This window comes from Felis catus, chromosome C1, assembly GCF_018350175.1.
Source record: "Felis catus isolate Fca126 chromosome C1, F.catus_Fca126_mat1.0, whole genome shotgun sequence".
NCBI lineage: Eukaryota > Metazoa > Chordata > Mammalia > Carnivora > Felidae > Felis > Felis catus.
Genome location: NC_058375.1, coordinates 100,148,277 through 100,170,612, shown reverse-complemented (window position 1 = coordinate 100,170,612; position 22,336 = coordinate 100,148,277). Strand labels below are relative to the sequence as shown.

At 43.5% G+C, this 22,336-nt stretch overlaps 1 protein-coding gene across 2 annotated transcripts in view; it reads left to right on the top strand.

The window, feature by feature from the left end:
• VTCN1 (V-set domain containing T cell activation inhibitor 1) overlaps positions 1-21,011 on the top strand; it is a 63,153-nt gene extending 42,142 nt beyond the window's left edge. The window contains exons 3-6 of one of the 2 annotated variants that reach the window (XM_006935023.4): positions 3,540-3,887; positions 6,743-7,021; positions 16,837-17,006; positions 19,455-21,011. In XM_006935023.4, coding sequence (XP_006935085.1) covers positions 3,540-3,887; positions 6,743-7,021; positions 16,837-16,961 — 752 coding nt within the window. In that variant the 3' untranslated portion in view covers positions 16,962-17,006; positions 19,455-21,011. Of the gene's footprint in view, positions 1-3,539; positions 3,888-6,742; positions 7,022-16,413; positions 16,545-16,836; positions 17,007-19,454 lie in introns of those variants that run through there. The other variant, XM_019837693.3, reaches the window with a different exon arrangement.
• Positions 21,012-22,336: the final 1,325 nt, after the last annotated feature.

The following is a 22,336-nucleotide window of genomic DNA, read 5'->3' as shown; positions in this document are numbered from 1 at the left end:
ATTTTACTATATAAGCAGTCAAGAGTAACCAAAATGCTCCTTCAAACCTTTGCTTAGAAATCTCAGCTAGGGGCACCTGGCTGGCTCAGTGAGTAAAGCATCTGACTCTTGATCTCGAGGTCATGAGTTTGAGCCCCACATTTGGTGTAGAGATCACTTTAAAAATATACAATCAATTAATTATATACCCAATTCCATTACTTGTAAATTCAAAATTCCATCACTTATAAATTCAACTTTCCATGAAACACTAGAACATAGTTTAACCAAGTTCTTTGCCACTTTATAACAGGATGACTTTTCCTCCAGTTTCCAATAACATGTTCCTCATTTCCATCTGAGACCTTACCAGAATCACCCTTAACATCCATATTTCTAACATGCATCTTAAAATTCTTCCAGCCCCTACCCAGCACCCTGTTTCAAAGCACCTTCCACATGCTTACTAGTCTATTACACCAGCACCTCACTTCTTAGTACCAAAATTTGTATTAGTCAGGGTCGTCCCGAGAAACAGAACCCAGAACCAATTGGAGTGTGTGTGTGTGTGTGTGTGTGTGTGTGTGTGTAATGAGAGAGAGGGAGGGAGAGATTTAGAAAGAATTGGCTCACACAACTGTGGAGGCGAAAAAATCCCAAGATCTGCTTCATCAAGCTGGAGACCCAGATGGTTGAGTCCCAATCTGAGTCCAAAGGCTTGAGAACCTGGAGAGCCAATGATGTAGTTCCAGTCCCAAAACTGGCAGGCTCAAGATCCAAGAAGACAGTGTTTCAGGTCTAGCCCAAAGGCAGGAAAAGACGAACGTCCCGGCTGAAAGCAATCAGGCAGTCGGAGTTCCCTCTTACTCAGGCTTTGTGTTCTATTCAGGCCTTCTCCTGATTGCATGACGCCCCCCCAAATAAGGGGCGGGGGGTGACCTGCTTTACTCCGTCTACTGAATCCAATGTTAATCTTATCCAGAAACATCCTCACAGACGCCCCAGAATGTCTGACCAAATGCCTGGGCGTCCCGTGGCCCAGTCAAGTTGACATATAAAATCAGAGCATTATAGGGCTTACGAATATCATGAAGACAGTCTCCGTCCTTGAAAAGCTTACAAATGTGTGCCAGGGACAAGCTAGACACAAGGTGGAGGGAGACAGCTGCTATAATAAAGGCAAGGGAAAGTATTATGGGAGAGTAGAGAATCTATTAATTTTGTCTTGGCAGATCAAAAGAGGGCCTCACGCAAGGGCTGCCATCTGAACAGCCTTGCATAGAAGGAGAATTTGGATAGCTGGTGATAAAGGAGAGTGGGGGCCTATAAATTGTAGGTGCGAGATGAACAGGGGTGTGAAGATGCATAGTATAATGGTATAACCAGTACTACCCTGGAATGTCTTGGATATTAGTCTGTCAAGTAAAAATAATTGAAAAGCAAATTAAATCTTTAAAGCAGAGTTCAAGAAAATGCCAAGGCAGGGGATGGGGCCTGTTGCATTCATATAATGCATTGAAACTCCGTACAGTCGTCTTTCATAATTTCTCTCCCAGATCTCCCACGTGAATGGCCACTGTGCATGGCAGCTGCTCCCAGGTCTCACTTCCCCCACACTCAAAAGTCTGCGCAACTTCCTCCCAAGCCAGCCTGTGCACAGGCTTTGTTTCCCCTGCCTCTTTTTTACCTAGAACTTTCTTCTATCAGTAACTCTGTTCTTTCTAAATAAACCCACTGAACTTAGCTTCTTCGGGTCTGTCCTCCATCCAGTACCTTCACCTACTTTCCATAAAGCCTACGAGCCAATTAGTTCCAATCCCTAATGGGCTAGGAGAGGTGAAATGCCAAGGATATCCTTATGTTCATAGCATTTACCTCTTAAATCTGAAAAATAGCATGCATACCTTGTGTATTTTTTCCAGTGAAAGCAGAAAATCAATAAATCACTTGATATACATAAATAGTAGAGACTATGGAAGGATGTGTTAGGAAATGAGATTGGAAAGGCGGCGATAAAAACTAATATCTATGGGGCACTTACTATGTGCCAACCAGGATTTAGCTTTGAAGGCCATGCTAGTAAGTCTGAACTTTATTTACTCCACAGCCTTTGGGAGCCGTGGAAGATTAGTGATTATAAAACTGATGTGTCCAGACTGTATTTTAAGGTCTACCCGTAAGATGAATGCATGTAAACTAGATTGGATGGAAGCAAAGATGAGAGGCAGAAATACCAACAAGGAAGCCAAGAAATGCTCAGGACCCATCAAGTAGGACTTTTTTGGCTCTAAGAAGGAGAGGTGTGTGCCGACTGTTTTAATATAACAAACAAAGCGTTTGTTTAAAAGGTACTCAGAGATTGGGACAGGAACTAGATGTGGAACCCTTCAGGATCTAAGACAGCTCTAGGGGTGGAGGATTCTCTTCATCTTTCTCTCGCATGTTCTCTCCCCCACACTTTGGATCGGCTCCACTCTCCTCTTGGGCTCAAATGCCCCTCCCCCTCCTTCACTTCACAGCCAACCACGGAAGGAGTCTCTCAAGAAGATTCGGTTAATAAGAGACTCTTAAGTACTGAGAACACACTGAGGGTTGATGGGGGGTGGGGGAGAGGGGAAAGTGGGTGATGGACATTGAGGAGGGCACCTGTTGGAATGAGCACTGGGTGTTGTATGGAAACCAAATTGACAATAAATTATATTTAAAAAAAGAAGAAGATTTGGTTAATTAAGTCACCCCTACAGGTATGCCCAGTCATTCAGTTGGTCAGTCCTTCACAAATTGCACAGGCTGTCCACTGGGCAAGTGGGGGAGAGGCAGTGGACACGTCTGGCATCATAATTAATATTTCTACTGGTGGTATGTTTGGAGGGCGGGGTGGTATCTATCTTAAGCCAAAAATCAATTAAATTAAGTACCATTCTTCATTACACCATAGCTAGCACTATAACCTTGACCAAGTCACTTATCTCCTCTTTGCTTTGGTTTCTTCATCATCCAAATGGAGATCAAAGTAACAGCACTTTAGAATCTAGCATTCTCCAGAATCACTAGCCACATTTAGTTAACGTGAGGTCTCACTTCTGTGCCACTTCTGGTTAACCAAGAGTAACAATACCTGATGTGTGTCATTGCAGTTTGCAAATCAAGTTCACGTCCATTTGATTTGATCCTCATAAGAACCCTTTCAGGTGGGGAAGACAAATATCATTCCCTCCATTTTTCTGAGACGCAGAGAGGTTACATGATTTACTCAAGCTCACACGGCTATTAGGTCAGAAAGCCAGGACTTGAATTCCCATTTCAAACTCCAAATTCCGTATGTTCTCTACTTGTCACCTCTCAAGTTTGGGTTGCCTGTTCCCAAACAGCAGATCTGCTGTAGATCAAGGCTATTGTGTCCCTGTTCTTTCTATTCTTATGTCTTCTTTTTTTATGCCTCTCCTGTTCTTCTACATTTCTAATTTTTTCCAGAAGTGTTTGGCCTTCAGTAATGAAGGGTTTGGTTGTAGACATTCCAAGACTTCCCTCAGCATTGACCCTTGCTTCCTGAATTGCAGGGAGACACTCCATTAGAGTCACTACTCTCACCTCCGCTGGGAACATCGGGGAGGATGGAATCCTGAGCTGCATTTTTGAACCTGACATCAAACTTTCTGATATCGTGATACAGTGGCTGAAGGAAGGTGTTATGGGCTTGGTACATGAGTTCAAAGAAGGCAAAGACGACCTGTCAGACCAAGACGAGATGTTCAGAGGCAGGACGGCTGTGTTTGCGGATCAAGTGATAGGTGGCAATGCCTCTCTGAGGCTGAAAAACGTGCAACTCACAGATGCTGGCACCTACAAATGTTACATCATCACCTCCAAAGGCAAGGGGAATGCTAACCTTGAGTATAAAACTGGAGGTGAGTCACTTTGGGAAAGAGGGAAAGAAAGTGCCCAAAGGTAGGTGCCCAAAGGTATTTGGGGCTAAAGACCATGGATGGCTGATGGAATATGTGTGCCCAAGAGTGACCAATAAGGCGAAGACTGTCTGAATTCTGCCAGCAGCCATCCTTGCTGTCCAAGACCCACAGCAACTCCAAAAATAGCCCCCTATCATATTAGATCTTAAAATCTTCTGCTCTGGACTCTAGTCTTTTCCAGATTTTCAGGTATATTCCCTGAAATATCTTGCCAAAATAAATGTGGTCTCTTTCATGGTAGCCTGTGTCATTACTAGCAAGAGAAACCTGTGATCTGGCCTGAGACTTTTCTACAAGAAGTAGGCCCTAGCCCGTCTGAATTCAGTACCTCCAGGGGCTTATGGCAGTGGAACCCATTATAGGAAGACTTCAAAAGGAACTAATGAAAAACAGTATTGTCCTATAAACTCACTAATCCTCCCCCAGTGAAATCCACCCTTCCTTATCAACTCAGCTTGGTGAATTACTGTACAAGGAACTCAGAAATGTACTGTGAGGAGTAAAAAGATGTTTAAGAAAACTAGATGATTGTCCCCCGTCTTGAAGAGCTCTTTGTATAGAGCATATAGAGTTGAGGACTGGGGCAGAGATAAGAAAAATGGGTAAATAACTATAGTAATTGGTAAAGTGTATCAAATGCTTTAAGAGAAATACACATTGATTTGGGGATTCAGAGGGAGAGAGAGATCACATCCAAATGCCTAGGGAGGGGACGGATAAGAAAGCCCCCATGGAGAATTTGGCATTTGAGAAAGGCCTTGCAAGATAGGCAGAAAGTATCCCGAGGTCTCCTGGCCTGCGCAGGCCTTCCTTGGACACTTCATAACACGTGTTTATATTTGTTTGAGGCACAGATCTAGAGCCAGACCTGGACAAGTATAGTGACCTGGGCAAGGCAACCTGACTGGGCCTTAGTTTCTTCGTCTTAAAATGGGGATTCCTAGGGTCATACCAAAGGGACACCGGAGCCAACTGAAAGGGCTTCCAGTGGCAAAGCTGGAACAGTCTGAGCAACCATATAAACAGCATGGTATTAAATTAGAACTCCAAGTATAAAATAAACATGCAAGTCCATACTTCTGTAAATATGAGGGAGACGGCACAAACCTTTACAGATGAATTCCAAATAATGTATTTAGATCTCCCCACTCCTGGAGGTAGAGCTTAACACTTCCTCCCTCCCCCATGAGCACACACAAGTGTGTGTTTTTCTCAGGAAGTCCAGCTTCCAGAGAAACCTGCCTCAGCCGGGTGATCAAAGTTAACCTCATCAGTGATAAGTCATGTTGATAGCATGCCTTCTGATGTGACATGATGAGAAGGATTCTCTTCCTCCCACAGTCTTCCTCTCCGAAACCCATAGCACCAATCTAATCATGAGAAAAAGCATCAGACGGATTCCAGGAGAGGGGCATCCCACAAAATATCTGACCAATACCACTCAAAACTGCCAAGATCAGGAAAAACATGGAAAGACTGAGATACGGTCACAGGCCAGAGGAACCTAAGAGGACGGGAGGACCAAATGCAATATGGGATGCTGGGGAAGAAAAAGGACATTAGTGGGAAAACTGGTGAAATGCAAACAAAGTCTGGAGATAAGTTAATAGTTACGTACCAGTGATGGCTTCAATTATAACTACATAATAGTTAGGTACCAGGGATGGGTTTCTCTGGCACATTTTGACAGATGTGCCACGGTTATTTAGGATGTTAACATTAGGGAAAATGGGGTGAGGTGTATACAAGATCTCTGTGCTATCCTGGCAACGTTTCTGTAAATCTAAAATCATGCCAAACTTAAAAGCTTATTTTTAAAATGATGATAATAGATATCCTTGTAACTGTTGTGAGGATCAAATGAAATAATGTCTGGAATTTGGTACCTGGCACAGAGAACACCCTCAATAAATGGTGGTTCACTGTCATGTACACTCAGTTCCTTACATCATCTCCCGGGAGCTCATTCCCTGCCTGCTGGGAGGGGATGAGTCTCATCTCCCCTGCTAGATGGCAGACTCTTTAAGGGCAAGGCAAGGTCTTTCCTTGTACCGCTCACTCAGTTCCAGCACAGTCCCGGGCGAAGGAAAGTGCTAAATAACTTAATAAATTATATCCTGGCATAATAAGCATTTTACAGTCAAAAGTCCAGGACTTAACATTTTTCCATAAGTATCTTTCTGCCTGAATATTAGAAGAAGCTAGTCTTAATTTCCAAGTTCACTTACCTCCCCAAGAAGGAGAACTATCTTAGAAGAAGACAAATGCCTGCCTCTACCCCTGGACACCAGGGCTGGAGAGGCTCCACCCAAGAAAATCCAAACCACCACGATGGGAAGGCCTGTGTATGGAATTTCTGTGGGCGACAGGTGAATGCTGTTTGTTTTTTCCTTCTCCTTCTCCCTCCCCACCCTAACTTTATCCTCCAGGCAGAAAAATACATAAAAAAATCCAAGAGGCTTCACAGGCACCTGAGAAAATGCCCAATTTCCTTAAGGGGTACACTTTCTTGTGATCAACTTTATCCTTTATCTTTAAAGGGATAAACTGGAACTCATCTTAGTTGGAGAGATTTACCTGTTATAACAATGATACCTAAAACTTAGGTCTTGGCCAAAGGGTTGTGTAAATCTTTACTGGAAACTACTATACAATGGGCCATGCACAGACAGCCCACAGGGGAAGTATTGAGTCACTTCAGTGGTGGAAATGACTGTGTTTTTAAGACCTTGCACTTCAAAGGCTATATTGTTTTATTGGTATGACCCTGACATCTGCTCCTTTCAATCCTGCAGCCTTCAGCATCCCAGAGGTGAACGTGGACTATAATGCCAGCTCAGAGAGCCTACGGTGTGAGGCTCCCCGATGGTTCCCCCAGCCTACAGTGGTCTGGGCATCCCAAGTTGACCAGGGAGCCAACTTCTCAGAAGTCTCCAATACCAGCTTTGAGCTGAACTCTGAGAATGTGACCATGAAGGTTGTGTCCGTACTCTACAATGTCACGATCAACAACACGTACTCCTGTATGATTGAGAACAACATTGCCAAAGCCACAGGGGATATCAAAGTGACAGGTGGGTTTCTCCATGCTTTTTGTACACTTTTCGTATGGGTTTATTGGGGGGTGAGAATCAAATCTGAATTAAAATCTAATTTCTTTAACAGATATATTATGTATCAGGGAACGGAAAGCTCTAGAGTCCTCTTCATGGAGACCTTAGCCACAAATAATTGTGAAGAAGCCTAACACAAGACAATATTTATGGCATATAGGTCAAAAATTGCAATGAGGCTTCATCTTGTATGCCTTCTCATTGACTGGGGGTGGTTCCCTGGAAAGCAGTATTTAGGAATCTGTGGCCCTAACTCAGTAGGTCTGCTTTGGTGAAGCAATGAGGAAAATGACAATTATTTGACATCTTTGACATATTCAGCTGGTGATCTACATGCCTAGCCCCCCAAAACTGATTTGGTTCTAGCCTGCTTTTGAGAAGACGTTTTTAGGGTCTGACTTAGTCTTATTCAGTCCATCTGGGACTGGCTCATGATCCCACTAACACTGGCCTGGGATTTATCTGAAAGCTCTGGCGTTAAGTGGCCTCCCAGGCTGACACGACCAAGACTCAGAGAGGCCCAACATGCTAGTTTCCCTGCTTTCATGCACACACACACACACACACACACACACACACACACAACCTAGGGTTGAGCTAGTGTCTAGAAAATGTACAGACTGGATTATGACTTTTAAGACCGTCCCTACAGCAGCTGAATTAAAAATTCAGTCTAGAGTGGAAGGCGTATGTCAGGAGAACTGCTGTCTCATATCCAGCCCAGAACCAGTGGAATACCTTGCACATTTAAGAGCCCTATCAAGAATGTTTGCTGAATTTAGCAGGTCCTGCACACCGAGAAAACTGATTTGAGGATTAACACAACAATCTGCACAACCTGAACCACAGAACTCAGCAGGTACATGGCGCAGAGAGGTGAACCAGGGGAGAGAAGCCATGGAGGGCAGGGAGCTTTTTTCCATCCAGGGAGACGATGGAGAATACGGGAAAAGCACTCCCCCTCAAAAACAGCTGGACAGAAAGCGGAAAAGTGGAAACAGCCGCAGGGACCGAACTGAAAAGGGAGAAAGGAGAGGAGAAGGTTTAAATTCCATTAAGACTATAAACAGGGAGCGCAGAGTCTGCAACTCCGCAGCTGATACCTGGCGGTGCTCTGGTGGGAAGGATGAATCCCCAGGAACAGAGTGGGGTCTGGGGCTCTTCGGGCCACACGGGGAGAGGCGGTTCCCCTGCTGGGAGGACATTCGGTAGAGGCTGTGCGGCCACCCGGAGAACAACCGCATTCGCTGGTGCTGGAACAAGTTCGCTGGGGGTGAAGCCAGATGCGGGTTGAGATTTTCCATAATCCCTGAAACGCTGCTGCCACCTGATCGCGGGAACTTTCTCTGGGGCGGCTGGCACCCAGCCAAGCCGCAGTCTCTGGGCATCAGCAGCACAGTCCTGCCAACGTTCCTGGGGGTGGCGGCACCTGGCCAGTGCTCGGTGAGACCCTCCCGCAGAGGGGCGGAGCAGGTCAGAGCCGCGGTCCCTCGAAAGTGAGGGGTCGGGAAACACAGTCTCATTTGAGATAAAACTCAGGAGGGAAGTGCCGCCTGGCACCCTGATGGCTTGGTCACGCAGGGTATAAAAGCAGGGAGCCGCCACAAACCAGAGACAAAGGATGGGTGTGTGACTAGAGACGGGGTAGCTGGGTGACACCATTTTCGCCCTTCCCGCGCATGCGCATACGCACCTACAAACGCCACAACAATCCACCCTGGTAAGCTAAGCAGCACCATCTAGTGGAGAACGGAGCCATTACACTGAGCCCCGCCCAACTGGGCCAACCTCGCTCTTCGCGAACATGACAAATCTCTCCACCTACTTAGTTTACAGACTATAAAGTACTTCATAGTTTGACTTCTAGGGGACAACGGTGTAATTTCAATTGTATTTCAGTCTGTTCACTGGCCCATCTATTCAATTTTTTTTCCTTTATTTTTCTTTCTCTTTCTCTTTTTCATTTCTTCTTTTTCTTGAATACAGAAAAAGAAAAAATTTATTTTTACTTTCAATTTTTATTAAAAATATTTTTCTTTAATTTTTTTCTACTATATTTTTTAGTCTTGTGTAAATTTTTTCAAATTCTATTTTACTTCCATCTTATCATTTTATTCTATCTCAGAGTATTCATTTTTTCAAATTTTCAAACGATTTCTTTTTTTTTTTCTTTCCCCTTTTTCCTCTAATCTATTAAGCCCCTTTCAACAACCAGACCAAAACACACCTAGGATCTAGCACCATTTATTTGATTTTGTGTGTGTGTGTTTGTTGTTTTTAATTTTTTAATTTTAATTATTTTAATTTTAATTGTTTTTAATTTTTTTACCTAATTAATTCCTTTTCTCCCTTCAAAATGATTAAACAAAGGAACTCACTCCAAAAGAAAGAGCAGGAAGAAACAACAGCCAGGGACTTAACTAACACAGACACAAGCAAGATGTCTGAACCAGAATTTAGAATCACGATAATAAGAACACTAGCTGGAGTTGAAAATAGATTAGAATCCCTTTCTGTGGAAATAAAGAAATAAAAGCTAGTCATAATGAAATAAAAAGTGCTATAACTGAACTGCAATCTTGAATGGATGCCACGGCAGCAAGGACTGATGAGGCAGAGCAGAGAATCAGCGATCTAGAGGACAAACTTCTAGAGAATAATGAAGCAGAAAAAAAGAAGACTAAGACAAAAGAGCACGATTTAAGAATTAGAGAAATCAGTGACACATTAAAAAGGAACAATATCAGAATCATAGGGGTCCCAGAAGATGAAGAGAGAGAAAAAGGGGTAGAAGGGTTATTTGAGCAAATCATAGCAGAAAACTTTCCTAACCTGGGAGAAGACACAGACATCAAAATCCAGAAAGCACAGAGGACTCCCATTAGATTCAACAAAAACCGACCATCAGCAAGGCATATCATAGTCAAATTCACAAAATATTCAGGTAAGGAAAGAATCATGAAAGCAGCAAGGGGAAAAAGTCCTTAACCTACGAGGGAAGACAGATCAGGTTTGCAGCAGACCTATCCACAGAAACTTGGCAGGCCAGAAAGGAATGGCAGGATATATTCAAAGTGCTGAATCAGAAAAATATACAGCCAAGAATTCTTTATCCAGCAAGGCTGTCATTCAAAATAGAAGGAGAGATAAAAAGTTTCCCAGACAAACAAAAATTAAAGGAGTCTGTGACCACTAAACCAGCCCTGCAAGAAATTTTAAGGGGGACTCTCTGAGGGGAGAAAAGACAATATCAATATATATATATATATATATATATATATATATATATATATATATATCAAAAGCAACAAAGACTAGAAAGGACCAGAGAACACCACCAGAAACTCCAACTCTACAAGCAACATAATGGTAATAAATTCATATCTTTCAGTACTCACTCTAAACACCAATGGACTAAATACTCCAATCAAAAGATGCAGGGTAACAGAATGGATAAGAAAACAAGATCCACCTATATGCTGTTTACAAGAGACCCACTTTAGACCTAAAGACACCTTCAGATTTAAAGTAAGGGATGGAGAACCATCTATCCTGCTAATGGTCGACAAAAGAAAGCCAGAGTAGCCATACTTATATCAGACCATCTAGACTTTAAAATAAAGACCGTATCAAGAGATGAAAAAGGGCATTATATCATAATTAAGGGGACTATCCACCAAGAAGACCTAACAATTGTAAACATTTATACTCCAAATGTGTGAGCACCCAAATATATAAATCAATTAATCACAAGCATAAAGAAACTCATTGATAATACCATAATAGTAGGGGACTTCAACACCCCACTTACAACAATGGACAGATCATCTAATCAGAAAATCAATAAGGAAAAATGGCTTTGAATGACACACTGGACCAGATGGACTTAACAGATATATTCAGAACATTTCATCCTAAAGCAGTGGAATATACATTCTTCTCCAGTGCACATGGAACATTCTCCAGAATAGACCACATACTGGGACACAAATCAGCCCTCAACAAGTACAAAAAGATCGAGATCATACCGTGCATATTTTCAGACCACAATGCTATGAAACTTGAAATCAACCACAAGAAAAAATTTGGAAAGGTTACAAATACTTGGAGACTAAAGAACCTCCTACTAAAGAATGAATGGGCTAACCAAGAAGTTAAAAAGGAAATTAAAAAGTACATGGAAGCCAATGAAAATGATAACACCACAGCCCAAAACCTCTGGGATTCAGCAAAGGTGGTCATAAGAGGAAAGTATATAGCAATCCAGGCCTTCCTAAAGAAGAAAGAAAGGTCTCAGATACACAATCTAACTTTAAACCTTAAAGAGCTGGAAAAAGAACAGCAAATAAAACCCCAAACCACCAGAAGACAGGAAATACTAAAGATTAGAGCAGAAATCACTGCAAAGGAAACAATCAACAAAACTAAAAGGCAATCAACAGAATGGGAAAAGACATTTGTAAATGACATATCAGATAAAGGGCTAGTATCCAAAATCTATAAAGAACTCACCAAACTCCACACCTGAAAAACAAATAATCCAGTGGAGAAATGGGAAGAAGACATGAATAGACACTTTTCTAAAGAAGACATCCAAATGGTCAACAGACACATAAAAAGATGCTCAATGTCACTCCTCATGAGGGAAATACAAATCAAAACCACACTGAGATACCACCTCATGCCGGTCAGAGTGGCTAAAATGAACAAATCAGGAGACTATAGATGCTGGCGAGGATGTGGATAAATGGGAACCCTCTTGCACTGTTGGTGGGAATGCAAACTGGTGCAGCCACTCTGGAAAACAGTATGGAGGTTCCTCAAAAAATTAAAAATAGATCTACCCCATGACCCAACAATAGCACTGCTAGGAATTTACCCAAGGGATACAGGAGTGCTGATGCATACGGGCACATGTACCTCAATGTTTACAGCAGCACTTTAAACAATAGCCAAATTATGGAAAGAGCCTAAATTTCCATCAACTAATGAATGGATAAAGAAGATGTGGTTTATATATACAATGGAATACTACTTGGCAACGAGAAAGAATGAAATCTGGCCATTTGCAGCAACGTGGATAGAATTGGAGAATGTTATGCTAAGTGAAATAAGTCTGGGAGAGAAAGTCAGATCCCACATGTTTTCACTCATATGTGGATCCTGAGAAACTTAACAGAAGACCATGGGGGAGGGGGAAGGGGGGGAAGTTACAGGGAGGGAGGCAAACCATAAGAGACTCTTAAATACTGAGAACAAACTGAAGGTTGATGGGGGGTGAGGGAGAGGGGAAAGTGGGTGATGGGCATTGAGGAGGGCACATGTTGGGATGAGCACTGGGTCTTATATGGAAACCAATTTGACAATAAGTTATATTTAATATAAAAAAAAGATTAGAGCAGAAATCAATGCTATCGAAACCCAAAAAAACAGTAGAACAGATCAATGAAACCAGAAGCTGGTTCTTTGAAAGAATTAACAAAATTGACAACCCCCTAGCCAGTTTGATCAAGAATGTTTGCTGAATTTAACTGAATAAATCATATTTCTGTCAGCTTACTTTTTAATTTAAAATTGTAAATATGGGGGCCCCTGGGTGGCGCAGTCGGTTAAGCGTCCGACTTCAGCCAGGTCACTATCTCACGGTCCGTGAGTTCAAGCCCCGCGTCGGGCTCTGGGCTGATGGCTCAGAGCCTGGAGCCTGTTTCCGATTCTGTGTCTCCCTCTCTCTCTGCCCCTCCCCTGTTCATGCTCTGTCTCTCTCTGTCCCAAAAATAAATAAACGTTGAAAAAAAATAAAATAAAATTGTAAATATGAAAAAGCAACCTGTGGCATGGGAGAAAGTATTTGCAAATCATATATCTGATAAAGGGTTAGTATCCAGAATCCATGAAGAACTTCTACAACTCAACAACAACAAAAATCAAATAACCCAATTAAAAAAATGGACAAAGACCTTGAACGGACATTTCTCCAAAGAAGATACAAACAAATGGCCAACAAACGTATGAAAAGATGCTCAATATCACAAATCATCAGAGAAATGCAAATCAAAATCACATATTGCCCCACAACCATTAGAAGAGCTAGTATCAAAAAAAAAAAAAAAAATCCCAGGAAAAAACAAGTTTTGGTGAGGATGTGAAGAAATTGGAACCGTTGTACATGTTGATGAGATTATAAAATGGTGCAGCCGCTCTAGAAAACAGAACGGAGATTCCTCAGAGAATTAAAAATAGAACTAGCATGTGATCTAACAATACCTTCTGTGTATATATCCAAAAGAATTGAAAGCAGGTTCTCAAAGAGATATTTGTTCACCCATGTTCATAGCAGCATGATTCACAATAGACAAGAGATGGAAACAACCCAAAATGTCCATAAGAGATATATGAATAAACGAAATGTGGTGCATGCATGCAATGGAATATTACTCAGCCCTAAAAAGGAAGGAAATTCTCTCACATGCTGCAAAGTGGGTAAATTTTCAGAATATCATGCTACATGAAATAAGCCAGTCATAGAGAGACAAATCCTCTATGATCCTACTCATGTGAGATATCTAATGGAGTAGTCAAATTCATAGAAATAGAAAGTAGAATGGTGGTTACCAGCAGCTTGGGGGAAGAGAAATGCAAAGGGAGTTGTTTAACGGGTATAGAGTTTCAGATTTGCAAGATGAAAAAGTTTTGGAAGTCTGTTTCACAATAATGGGAATATATTTAAAACTACTGAACTGTACGTTTAAAAATGGTAAAGATGGTACATCTGTGATATGTTTACCACAATAAAAAAAATATCTAACCAAAAAAAAAAATCATACATATGAGAAAAAGAGAGCTCTTCCGCCATCCTGAGGAACAAATTGGTGACTGTACTAAATAGATGCTCTTAGTTGACTGCAACAGAAAACCAGCTCAAACAGGCCTAAGGTAAAAGGGAAATTTAATAAAAGAACATTAGGCTATCTTGTAGAACCAAGGACACAAAGTGCGGTTTGGCTTCAGGAAGTGCTGGAACCAGGAATTTAAACTCTATTGGGATTGTCAATTCTCTAGTCTCTCTTTACTCTCTAATTTGGTTTCTCTTGTTTTAGTCTCTAGGGCAGAATGTGAGTGCCAAGAGTTCCTAGTTTTTGTTTTTTTTTTTAATTTTTTTTTCAACGTTTTTTTATTTATTTTTGGGACAGAGAGAGACAGAGCATGAACGGGGGAGGGGCAGAGAGAGAGGGAGGCACAGAATCGGAAACAGGCTCCAGGCTCCGAGCCATCAGCCCAGAGCCTGACGCGGGGCTCGAACTCACGGACCGCGAGATCGTGACCTGGCTGAAGTCGGATGCTTAACCGACTGCGCCACCCAGGCGCCCCAAGAGTTCCTAGTTTAAAAGTCTCTCTCACTCAGTAGAGTAACCAGAGTGAGCCCTAATCCCTCAGGCCTATCCTACATTCTCAGAAAGGCTCAACTTGGGTCAGCTGCCCACACACAGACCAATGGGATAGTACCTGATGGAAGGCCTTCCTAGAAGGAAAGGGGGGAATGAAGCATTGGGCATTTAGAACAACGGGTGTTAACACCAGTATCTCAGTTCAGATCTCAATAAATTTCTCCAAACTGTGTAACTAATGCCTTCTAATAGAAAGGACAATAACTGAACAAACCGCAGAAATTGAGCACACGTTTTATTCTGTGAGCAGATTCTTTTTCCACACGTGTTTATTGAATGCATTAGGACAAGTGTCCCATGTATCAGTACTAGGACTGACTACCATATGGCAGCATGACATAGCTCAAAATTCAGAAAATTAACACAATTCCTTCTTGCCATGTACAAAGTAATGACTCCATACATGTTTTTAAACAATCGGATGAGACCATGAAGTTTATATCCTGTGTTCTCTGACCATACTGCTAATTTAGGCCATTCATTCAACAAGTATCTATTGTGTGCCAAACATGTACAAAGCAGTTTTTCAAGCCCTATGAACTACTGAGATGAATAACACAAATGTCATGAGAGGTCAGTCACAGTGTAGACATGGCGTCTAGGGGAAAGCGCTAATTATGACTGTGGCTCAGTAGACGAGGCAGAGTTCAAGCTAGGCTTTGAAGGGCAAGAAGAATGGTTTTGATAGAGTAGGAAAGTATGAAGTCAGGAACCTATGGCAGCGGTCCAGGGGAGAAACGATGAGGGCTTCACCTGGGGCAGTGAGAGTGGAAAGGAAAGAGGAAGAATCAAAGGTTAATGAAAAAAAACGATCTTGGTGACACAAATAGGATGGACGACAGCAAGAGCAAGTCAAAATGCATCTGATATTTCTGCCCAGCTTGCTTAGGACGTTAGTAATGCTGTCGAAAAAAAAAAAAAAAAACCTAAAACACAGGAGAAGACACATGAAGACGAGGGTTCTAGAGATGTGGAGCTGACAGGGCCCATTGTGCACACAGGTACACATGTCCACTGCTTAGCACATTATCCAGCATGTGACAGCATTCTCCCCCAAACCTTCAACTCTACATTTTTCCTTCCATGACCGGGGATCCCCATCAGTGTAACCCTTCTAGCCTCTCTCTTCTCTCCCTTCCTCCCCTTCTTCCCCAAGGAGGAGGAATTAATTTATCTGATGGGTGACCTTAATAGGAGAAGCTAGACACAAGGAGTTTGGCTCCATTCTTTCCTTTCCTCTCTAGCTAACCCCCAGGAAGTCTACATTCTATTCCGCTCCTCTAAGCCACCAGTTTTTCCCAAGTGCAACCTGCCCTTGGGACGGGAAGCCTGTCCCTGTCTGGTGCTGCCCGTCCCTGGGACAGCCTGGGCTGCAGCCCATCTGCCTGAAGACGAAGCTTCATCTTTTATTGTCGCCCTTGCCAATAATAAAGGTGCTATTCTGGTCTTCCAGCAGCCCCACTCTTTTTATCCCATCCTTTAATTGATTCAGAACTCAGCTGGGGAAGAGAGTGGGGCTTTTGTTTGTTTGTTTGTTTGTTTTGTTTTTTTTACTGGACTCCTTTGAACCCCAATGGCGGGTGCTCAAAAAATATTTACTGAATGATTAAATTTTTAACTGACATATTCGGTAGCAGCCGTAAATCCACAGGTCCTGTTCAAAGTGCTTGACACGTATTAACTCACTAATCCTCAGAAGTTGTCTAGGGAGTAGGTTGTTATTATTTTTAGCCTGGTTTTATAGGTGAAGAAACTGAGGCATGTACAGACTGAGTAACTTGCCTAAAGTCACACAGCTAGCAAGTGTCACAGCTGGAATGAACTAGATGAGACTGGGGTGTCTAGGAAGGAAAGAGAGTAAAAGAAGAGTAATTTCACTTCTTCACTTCTACCTTTCTCTGCTTCAAGATGAGGACGATACTTTCTCAACGCTTTGTAGTGCTGTGAGGAAGCAAAGGACACAGAGCCTGCAAAGGTGCCTGCCTACAGGAACAAATACGCCTGAAAGCAAACACTGGCCATGACTGCTCACCCAATTCATTGTTTGCTGAGCGGTAACAATCTCTGTATTGGCATTGTTTTTCATTTGGCTGAGTGTCCGCTGGAGTGGACCACAGAATGGAACTTCCTTTGAAGAAGGAGAAAGCTCAGATTTTAAGCCAGTTTCGAGGGGTAGAGAATAGGGTACAGAACTGCCCCCCAACTGGGGTATAAGGTGTATTAGAAACAGCTTATTGAGTCTTTCAGGTAGTTTTCTTTGCTACCCAGCCGTGCGAAGAAGACCTCCAGCTTTTCCTCTGTGACCCTGAACTTGTTTCTGTCCCTTTGTAGACTCGGAGATTAAAAGGCGGAGTCACCTGCAGCTGCTGAACTCAAAGGCCTCCCTGTGTGTCTCTTCTTTCTTTGCCATCATCTGGGGACTCCTGCCTCTCTCCCCTTACCTGATGCTCAAATAAGGTGCCTTGGCCACACGGAAACATGCGCAGTCACTGGTACAACAGGTGAGATGAATCACGAATGGGGTGGGGGTCGGTTCCGTGGGTGCTGGTGTTCCTCACACGAGGCAAGCAACCTCCGGCGTCAGCCTCAGAGAGAAACACTGGACGGTGCCAGGCCAGTGGGCACTATTCCCACCGGTATTGTGAAAGGTAAATGTTTGTGAACAAAGAGTACAGCTCTCATCGATACCCTTAGGGCAGAAAACAACGATGCCATTCAAATATTTGTGTAAATTCAAACATCTTTTCATTTATTGCGTCACCCATCCACAAGGCAAAAAGAGAAAGAGAAAGAGATGTTTGGCCCCGAGAGCTCCCCTGGATTTCACCGTCATTTTCCGAAGCATCATGACATGAACATCATTGCTCCCACAAGTGACCTCCTCCTACCCCCCCCAGCAAAGCTCCTCTTGACCATAAATTTGACAAGTGACTCAGCAACCAGCCTCCCCTGTTGAGGCTTCTCCCTGTCACCTCAGTCCTCCGGCTCCAATCACTGGCAGGACGTTTCTCTCTGAATCACCTTCTGCGTGTGGAATTTGTACACGGCTGAGCTCATGAAGCTCCAGTCGGCACGACCACATTCGGTGGCATCACCACCATGGGCCCAGGCTCACAACCTTAGAGCTATTTTTTGTCCCCCGTGGCCTTCGTGTCCATTTGCTACCAAGCCCTGTAGCATTGTCCCATGTTGTCCCTCAGATTGACTCTAATCTAGCCTTCATTGCTTCACACACCAGCCTAGTTCTAAAACCTTATACTTGCTCCTTCCTTTCCCTGTTTCCGGTGATAGAAAACAAGATAGCAAAATACAATTATTCAAATGCTATTTTCATCACAGCCCTCCTTTGCTCTGGGACCTCAAGTGACTCTCTGGGCACTGTTACGTCAAAGTTGAAGTCCTCAGCCGTGCGGTCACAGCTCTCGAATGGTGTCTCGCCCTGAACTTCCTCCTCCTCTCAGCTGCCCACTCCTCTCTCTGGCTCTGCTCCCTCTCTTCACTGCTCCTTCCTGGAGGTGCCCTCTGCTCTATGGCGACCCAAACCCATGCTTCCTTCACCCATTTCAATCGAGTGCTTCCCAGCTTATGGCCCACTTTCCTGATGGTCCCTATATTCCGCATCCCCTTGGCAAGCATGAATAATGTATGATATCTTCCACTCTCTAAGGCACATCCACTCCTTGCCTAGATTGTTAAGTAGGGCAGGCGAAGCTCTGTTGATCTGCTTTTCATTCTTTCTCCTGCTCCAAACACAACCGCGCAGGGCGCAGAAAGGATTCTCTGTAAGGAAACCAGCCAGTTCCCGCCTCCACCGCTGCCAGGGGAGGGAGATTTCCCTGAGGAAACTCTCTCTTGAGGATCTCACTAGTAGAAGGAAGGCTTTCTTCTTTCCTTCATGCCCCACAACACTGTAAATACATTTTTAATATCCTGCAACTAGATAATCTGACCTATAAAGTATAGCTTATTCATCTTTACCTTGTATTCCCTTCAAGCAGTAATTTGCAGGCTTTTTTAAAAGCCGTGACATACATGTAGGGGATAATGTTCACATGCAGTATGTACAGGTTATATACTGTTAACTGATTAGCTCTTTCTCCCTAGAACTATAGAGGGATAACCTTGAAATATTTCGTTTAATAACCAAATAGACCATTACTTATGACACACATTATAAGTGACGATTGGGGAAGGTCAATGAAAAGACGTGACTGTCAGTTGACCTATGAGCTAGACCCAGGTGATCAGAGGCTCCTCACCTCCTCCTCTGTCCTTGGAATGAGGTTCCCACTTGCCTTTCCCACTCCCAGAGGCTGCTCCAAGAACATGGCCTTGAGATGATGATGTGGTGTTGAGAACACCTTGCACGGTATTTGAACCTCCTGAAGGCCCCTTTATGTATAAAGATTTGCAGGGATCCACTCATCTTGTTGTCGCCCATGACAAGCCTCATATGTAAGTGCCCTCTGCTCACTGACACTGCCACCTACCAACCTGGAGTAACCGGCCTCCTTGGATCTCTCCCTGACCTACATGTTGAGGGCGGGGGGCGGGGGGGGGGGGAGCGGGGGAGGCAGTGTCGGATTACACCCAGGAAGCTCTGAGACAGCTGCCAACCAACACAGGTCACAACACTTTAGGTCACATGCTTTCCTTGGTTGGAAACTCAAGCAGAAGTCATCTTTCTGCTTCTACCCAGGAGCCTCATAGTTCATCTCTCAGTTCCTGTTTGCTCTAAGGATGATCCCCTCCCTTAAGCAGAGACTCAAGCCATCTCCTTTCCCCCAGCAACCCATGGTACCATGTGGTCTTGGTGGAACACCATCAAAATACAGAATAACCAGCCCATTTCTGAACAAGAGATACCCATATACAGGGGCAGAGACCATCAGTTCTCAATAAATGTTTGCTGAATGGTTGTAATGATAGCCTATTTCTGTTATTTTCAGAAGCCCAGGAATCTGCAGAAGTATTTCACCACAAGATATGACCTAGTTTTATATTTCTGGGGGGAAATGAAATTTGGAGTGAACAAATAAGATCAAGAAGCAAAAAAAAGCCAAAAGCAACCCACGGAAGACTCCAAGATGAACAAGATAAATCTATCTTCAAAGATGTATATTTAAAGCTGGGAACATAATTCACCTGAACTGGAAATGTGTTCAGACTGAGTAAAATGTGGAGACAGGTGTATCCATAGCTCAGGGACCTCCCCTTACCCCTGCCCATCCAGGGAGTGAGAGGAAGGGATACTGTCTCTCCCTCGTCTCTGAATCTTTATATTGCTGTAATGTTGCCCTAAAATCTCAGAACCTTCTGACTGCAATAGATCCACATCTTCCACTCTATGAATTAAACTGCAGTGGATATAATATGAAGCTGCCAATTGGGTGTCCCTTCACAATTCAGAGATGGCTGAATTTTAGTGATGGGTCAAGTCACTTTTCATTAGGATGACCCAAGAACGCCTTGGAATCTCCTTCCACCTGACCAATGCTAAAGAAATGTGGAGAAGGTCATAAATGTAACAGAAAAGTTATGACACGGATTTTCCTAAATTACCTGAGCCTCTTGTTTTTAAAACAAACAAATGCCATTACATTTCCCAGATGATGTTCATCCTGAACGGTCCGGGAAAGGACCTCTCACCATCACTGTATAGGGCACCGTATCATCACGAGGTGTCAGGCTTCTGCTTTGTATCCTGCATGGACGGCGATGACCTCAACTCTCAACAGCTACTCAACGATGGTGATTTTTCACACCCATCCCCACACACAGGGGACATCTGGATATGTCTGGAGACAACTGGAGGTGTCACAACTCGGGGGAGAGGGGAGGGTGCTACTGTCACGGATAGAACTCAGGGAGGTTGCTCAACATCCCGCAATGTACAGGACGACCACCCACAACAAAGAATTATCTGGCCCAAAACGTCAGTCGTGCTGTCACAAGAAGCCCTGATGCAGAGTAGACAAGGATCTAGAAAAGAGGGGAGCAAACAAAGCTGTTTGCTTCCCACAAACAGGCCCTGTCCTCGGTCTCAGCACAGAGGTGTCAGCACAGACAGCCAGAGCTCAGTGTCAGGCTATCAGGCATTCCCGATGGGGTTGTCTTCAGCTGGGTCCTTTCCCTCTGTCCGAGTGTACAAATCAGGCTCTGTCAGATCGGCCTGCACTCCATCTCAAGTTCTCGTGCTCCAAATTTGGAGCTCAGGACCTTGCCTGGTCACACTTCAAATTAAGGCAACAAAAACATGTACCTTCCTTGAAACACACAGAGACTTCTGAAAGCAGGGGCGATGAACCTTTGAAGTGAGACCCTGAGGAATGAAGCTCTGATCGAAAAGAATGTTCTGTTCACAACCCCCCTGCCCATACTCTTCATGTGTTGACCACTGGCCTCCCGGCACTTTGGACCCACCGTGACTGTATTACATTTTGTTATAGAAAACTTGATTTTTGAGTTCTGACCATTCAAGAGAATGATTAAATACGCATTTCCTATGCTGTTGTCTGTCTGGTCTGTCAAACAAAGCGAGCGTAAGGGAAGATGGATAAAAAGCCAGGGATCAAGTTCTGAAGGTTAGAACATAGCACATAACAGGCCTTCAACAAGTGTTTGTTGAATGAAAAGATAAATGAATAGGATGTGAGCACGGGCCAACTGGCTGGTCCTAGTTACTTGAGGAAAGTCTATAGGCTTTACCAGCCTGCCATGTCTCTATCAGGGAAAGGTTTCAGTGGCTTGAGGCAGATCGGTTTGGGAGAATACATAAAGGTGGACAAACCCATTGCTCTAGTGTCAAAAAATCTGATTTTTACTATTCAGGAAGTATAAATCTTAGAGGTGGAGGACTTCAAAATCGTCTTTCCTAATCTCTTCACTTTTCAGATGGAGACCCAGAGGCCCAGGGGGAAGTGTGGATAATTGGCTATTGTCAGGTTACGAGACTTCACAAAACTGCACTGGTAGTTGTTAGAGGGTTAAAATCTATAGAAAATTTAATTGCCAAAGGACACATTCTCAGGAAACTTTCAGAACGCTTCCCTGTTGTATTTCTAGCTTGGTCCCAATAGGCCTTCTGCAAGAGGAGACCAATGCCGAAGCAAACTGAGAGAGCAAACTGTGAAAGCATAAACACGCCCAACCCAGGTTCGTTCTCTGGCCTTGTCCATGAGCACACGGCAGATGCGTCAGACAACAGATGCATCATATCCGCGAAAGCGCAAAGACCAGACTGTGATACACACCACAGACATCTGGGGAAGCTCACATTTAGATGCCAAAGGTTAAAACATTTCGGAAATATTAACACATTTGACCGACCAAGTCAAACTTCAGTGGACGTACTGGCTCCCAGCTCTACCCAGGCTGTTTGAAGATTTAAGCGCACGGTGGCCTCTGTACGTGCATTGTTAATTGGGGGAAGGGGTGTTCGTGGTTCACTACTGCATAATAAAACTTCTGCCCGATGGCATATGCAGTGTGCTTTGGTTCTATCGATGAAATATAACTCACCAATCTCCCCCGGCTGGTGAAGTCTCTACCCATCCAACTGGCTGCTCTAATTGAGACGGTCTTACAATGTGCTTTGAGCTCCTGGTTCCTCTTAACTTTGTCTTATTTTCTCTTTCACATCAGTCATCTCCAGGAGCTTCGGTATGAAAGCCATGAGTGAGAATTTACAAGTCACAAAAACAAAGGCTAAGCTATGCTCTCTTCTTTCTTTAAATCCTACTTAACCTCCGGCAAAAATTCTTCCCCCATGAAGCTGTTTCTGAGCAGTTCTACACGCCACGATTTTACTCTCACCTTTATACATGCAATT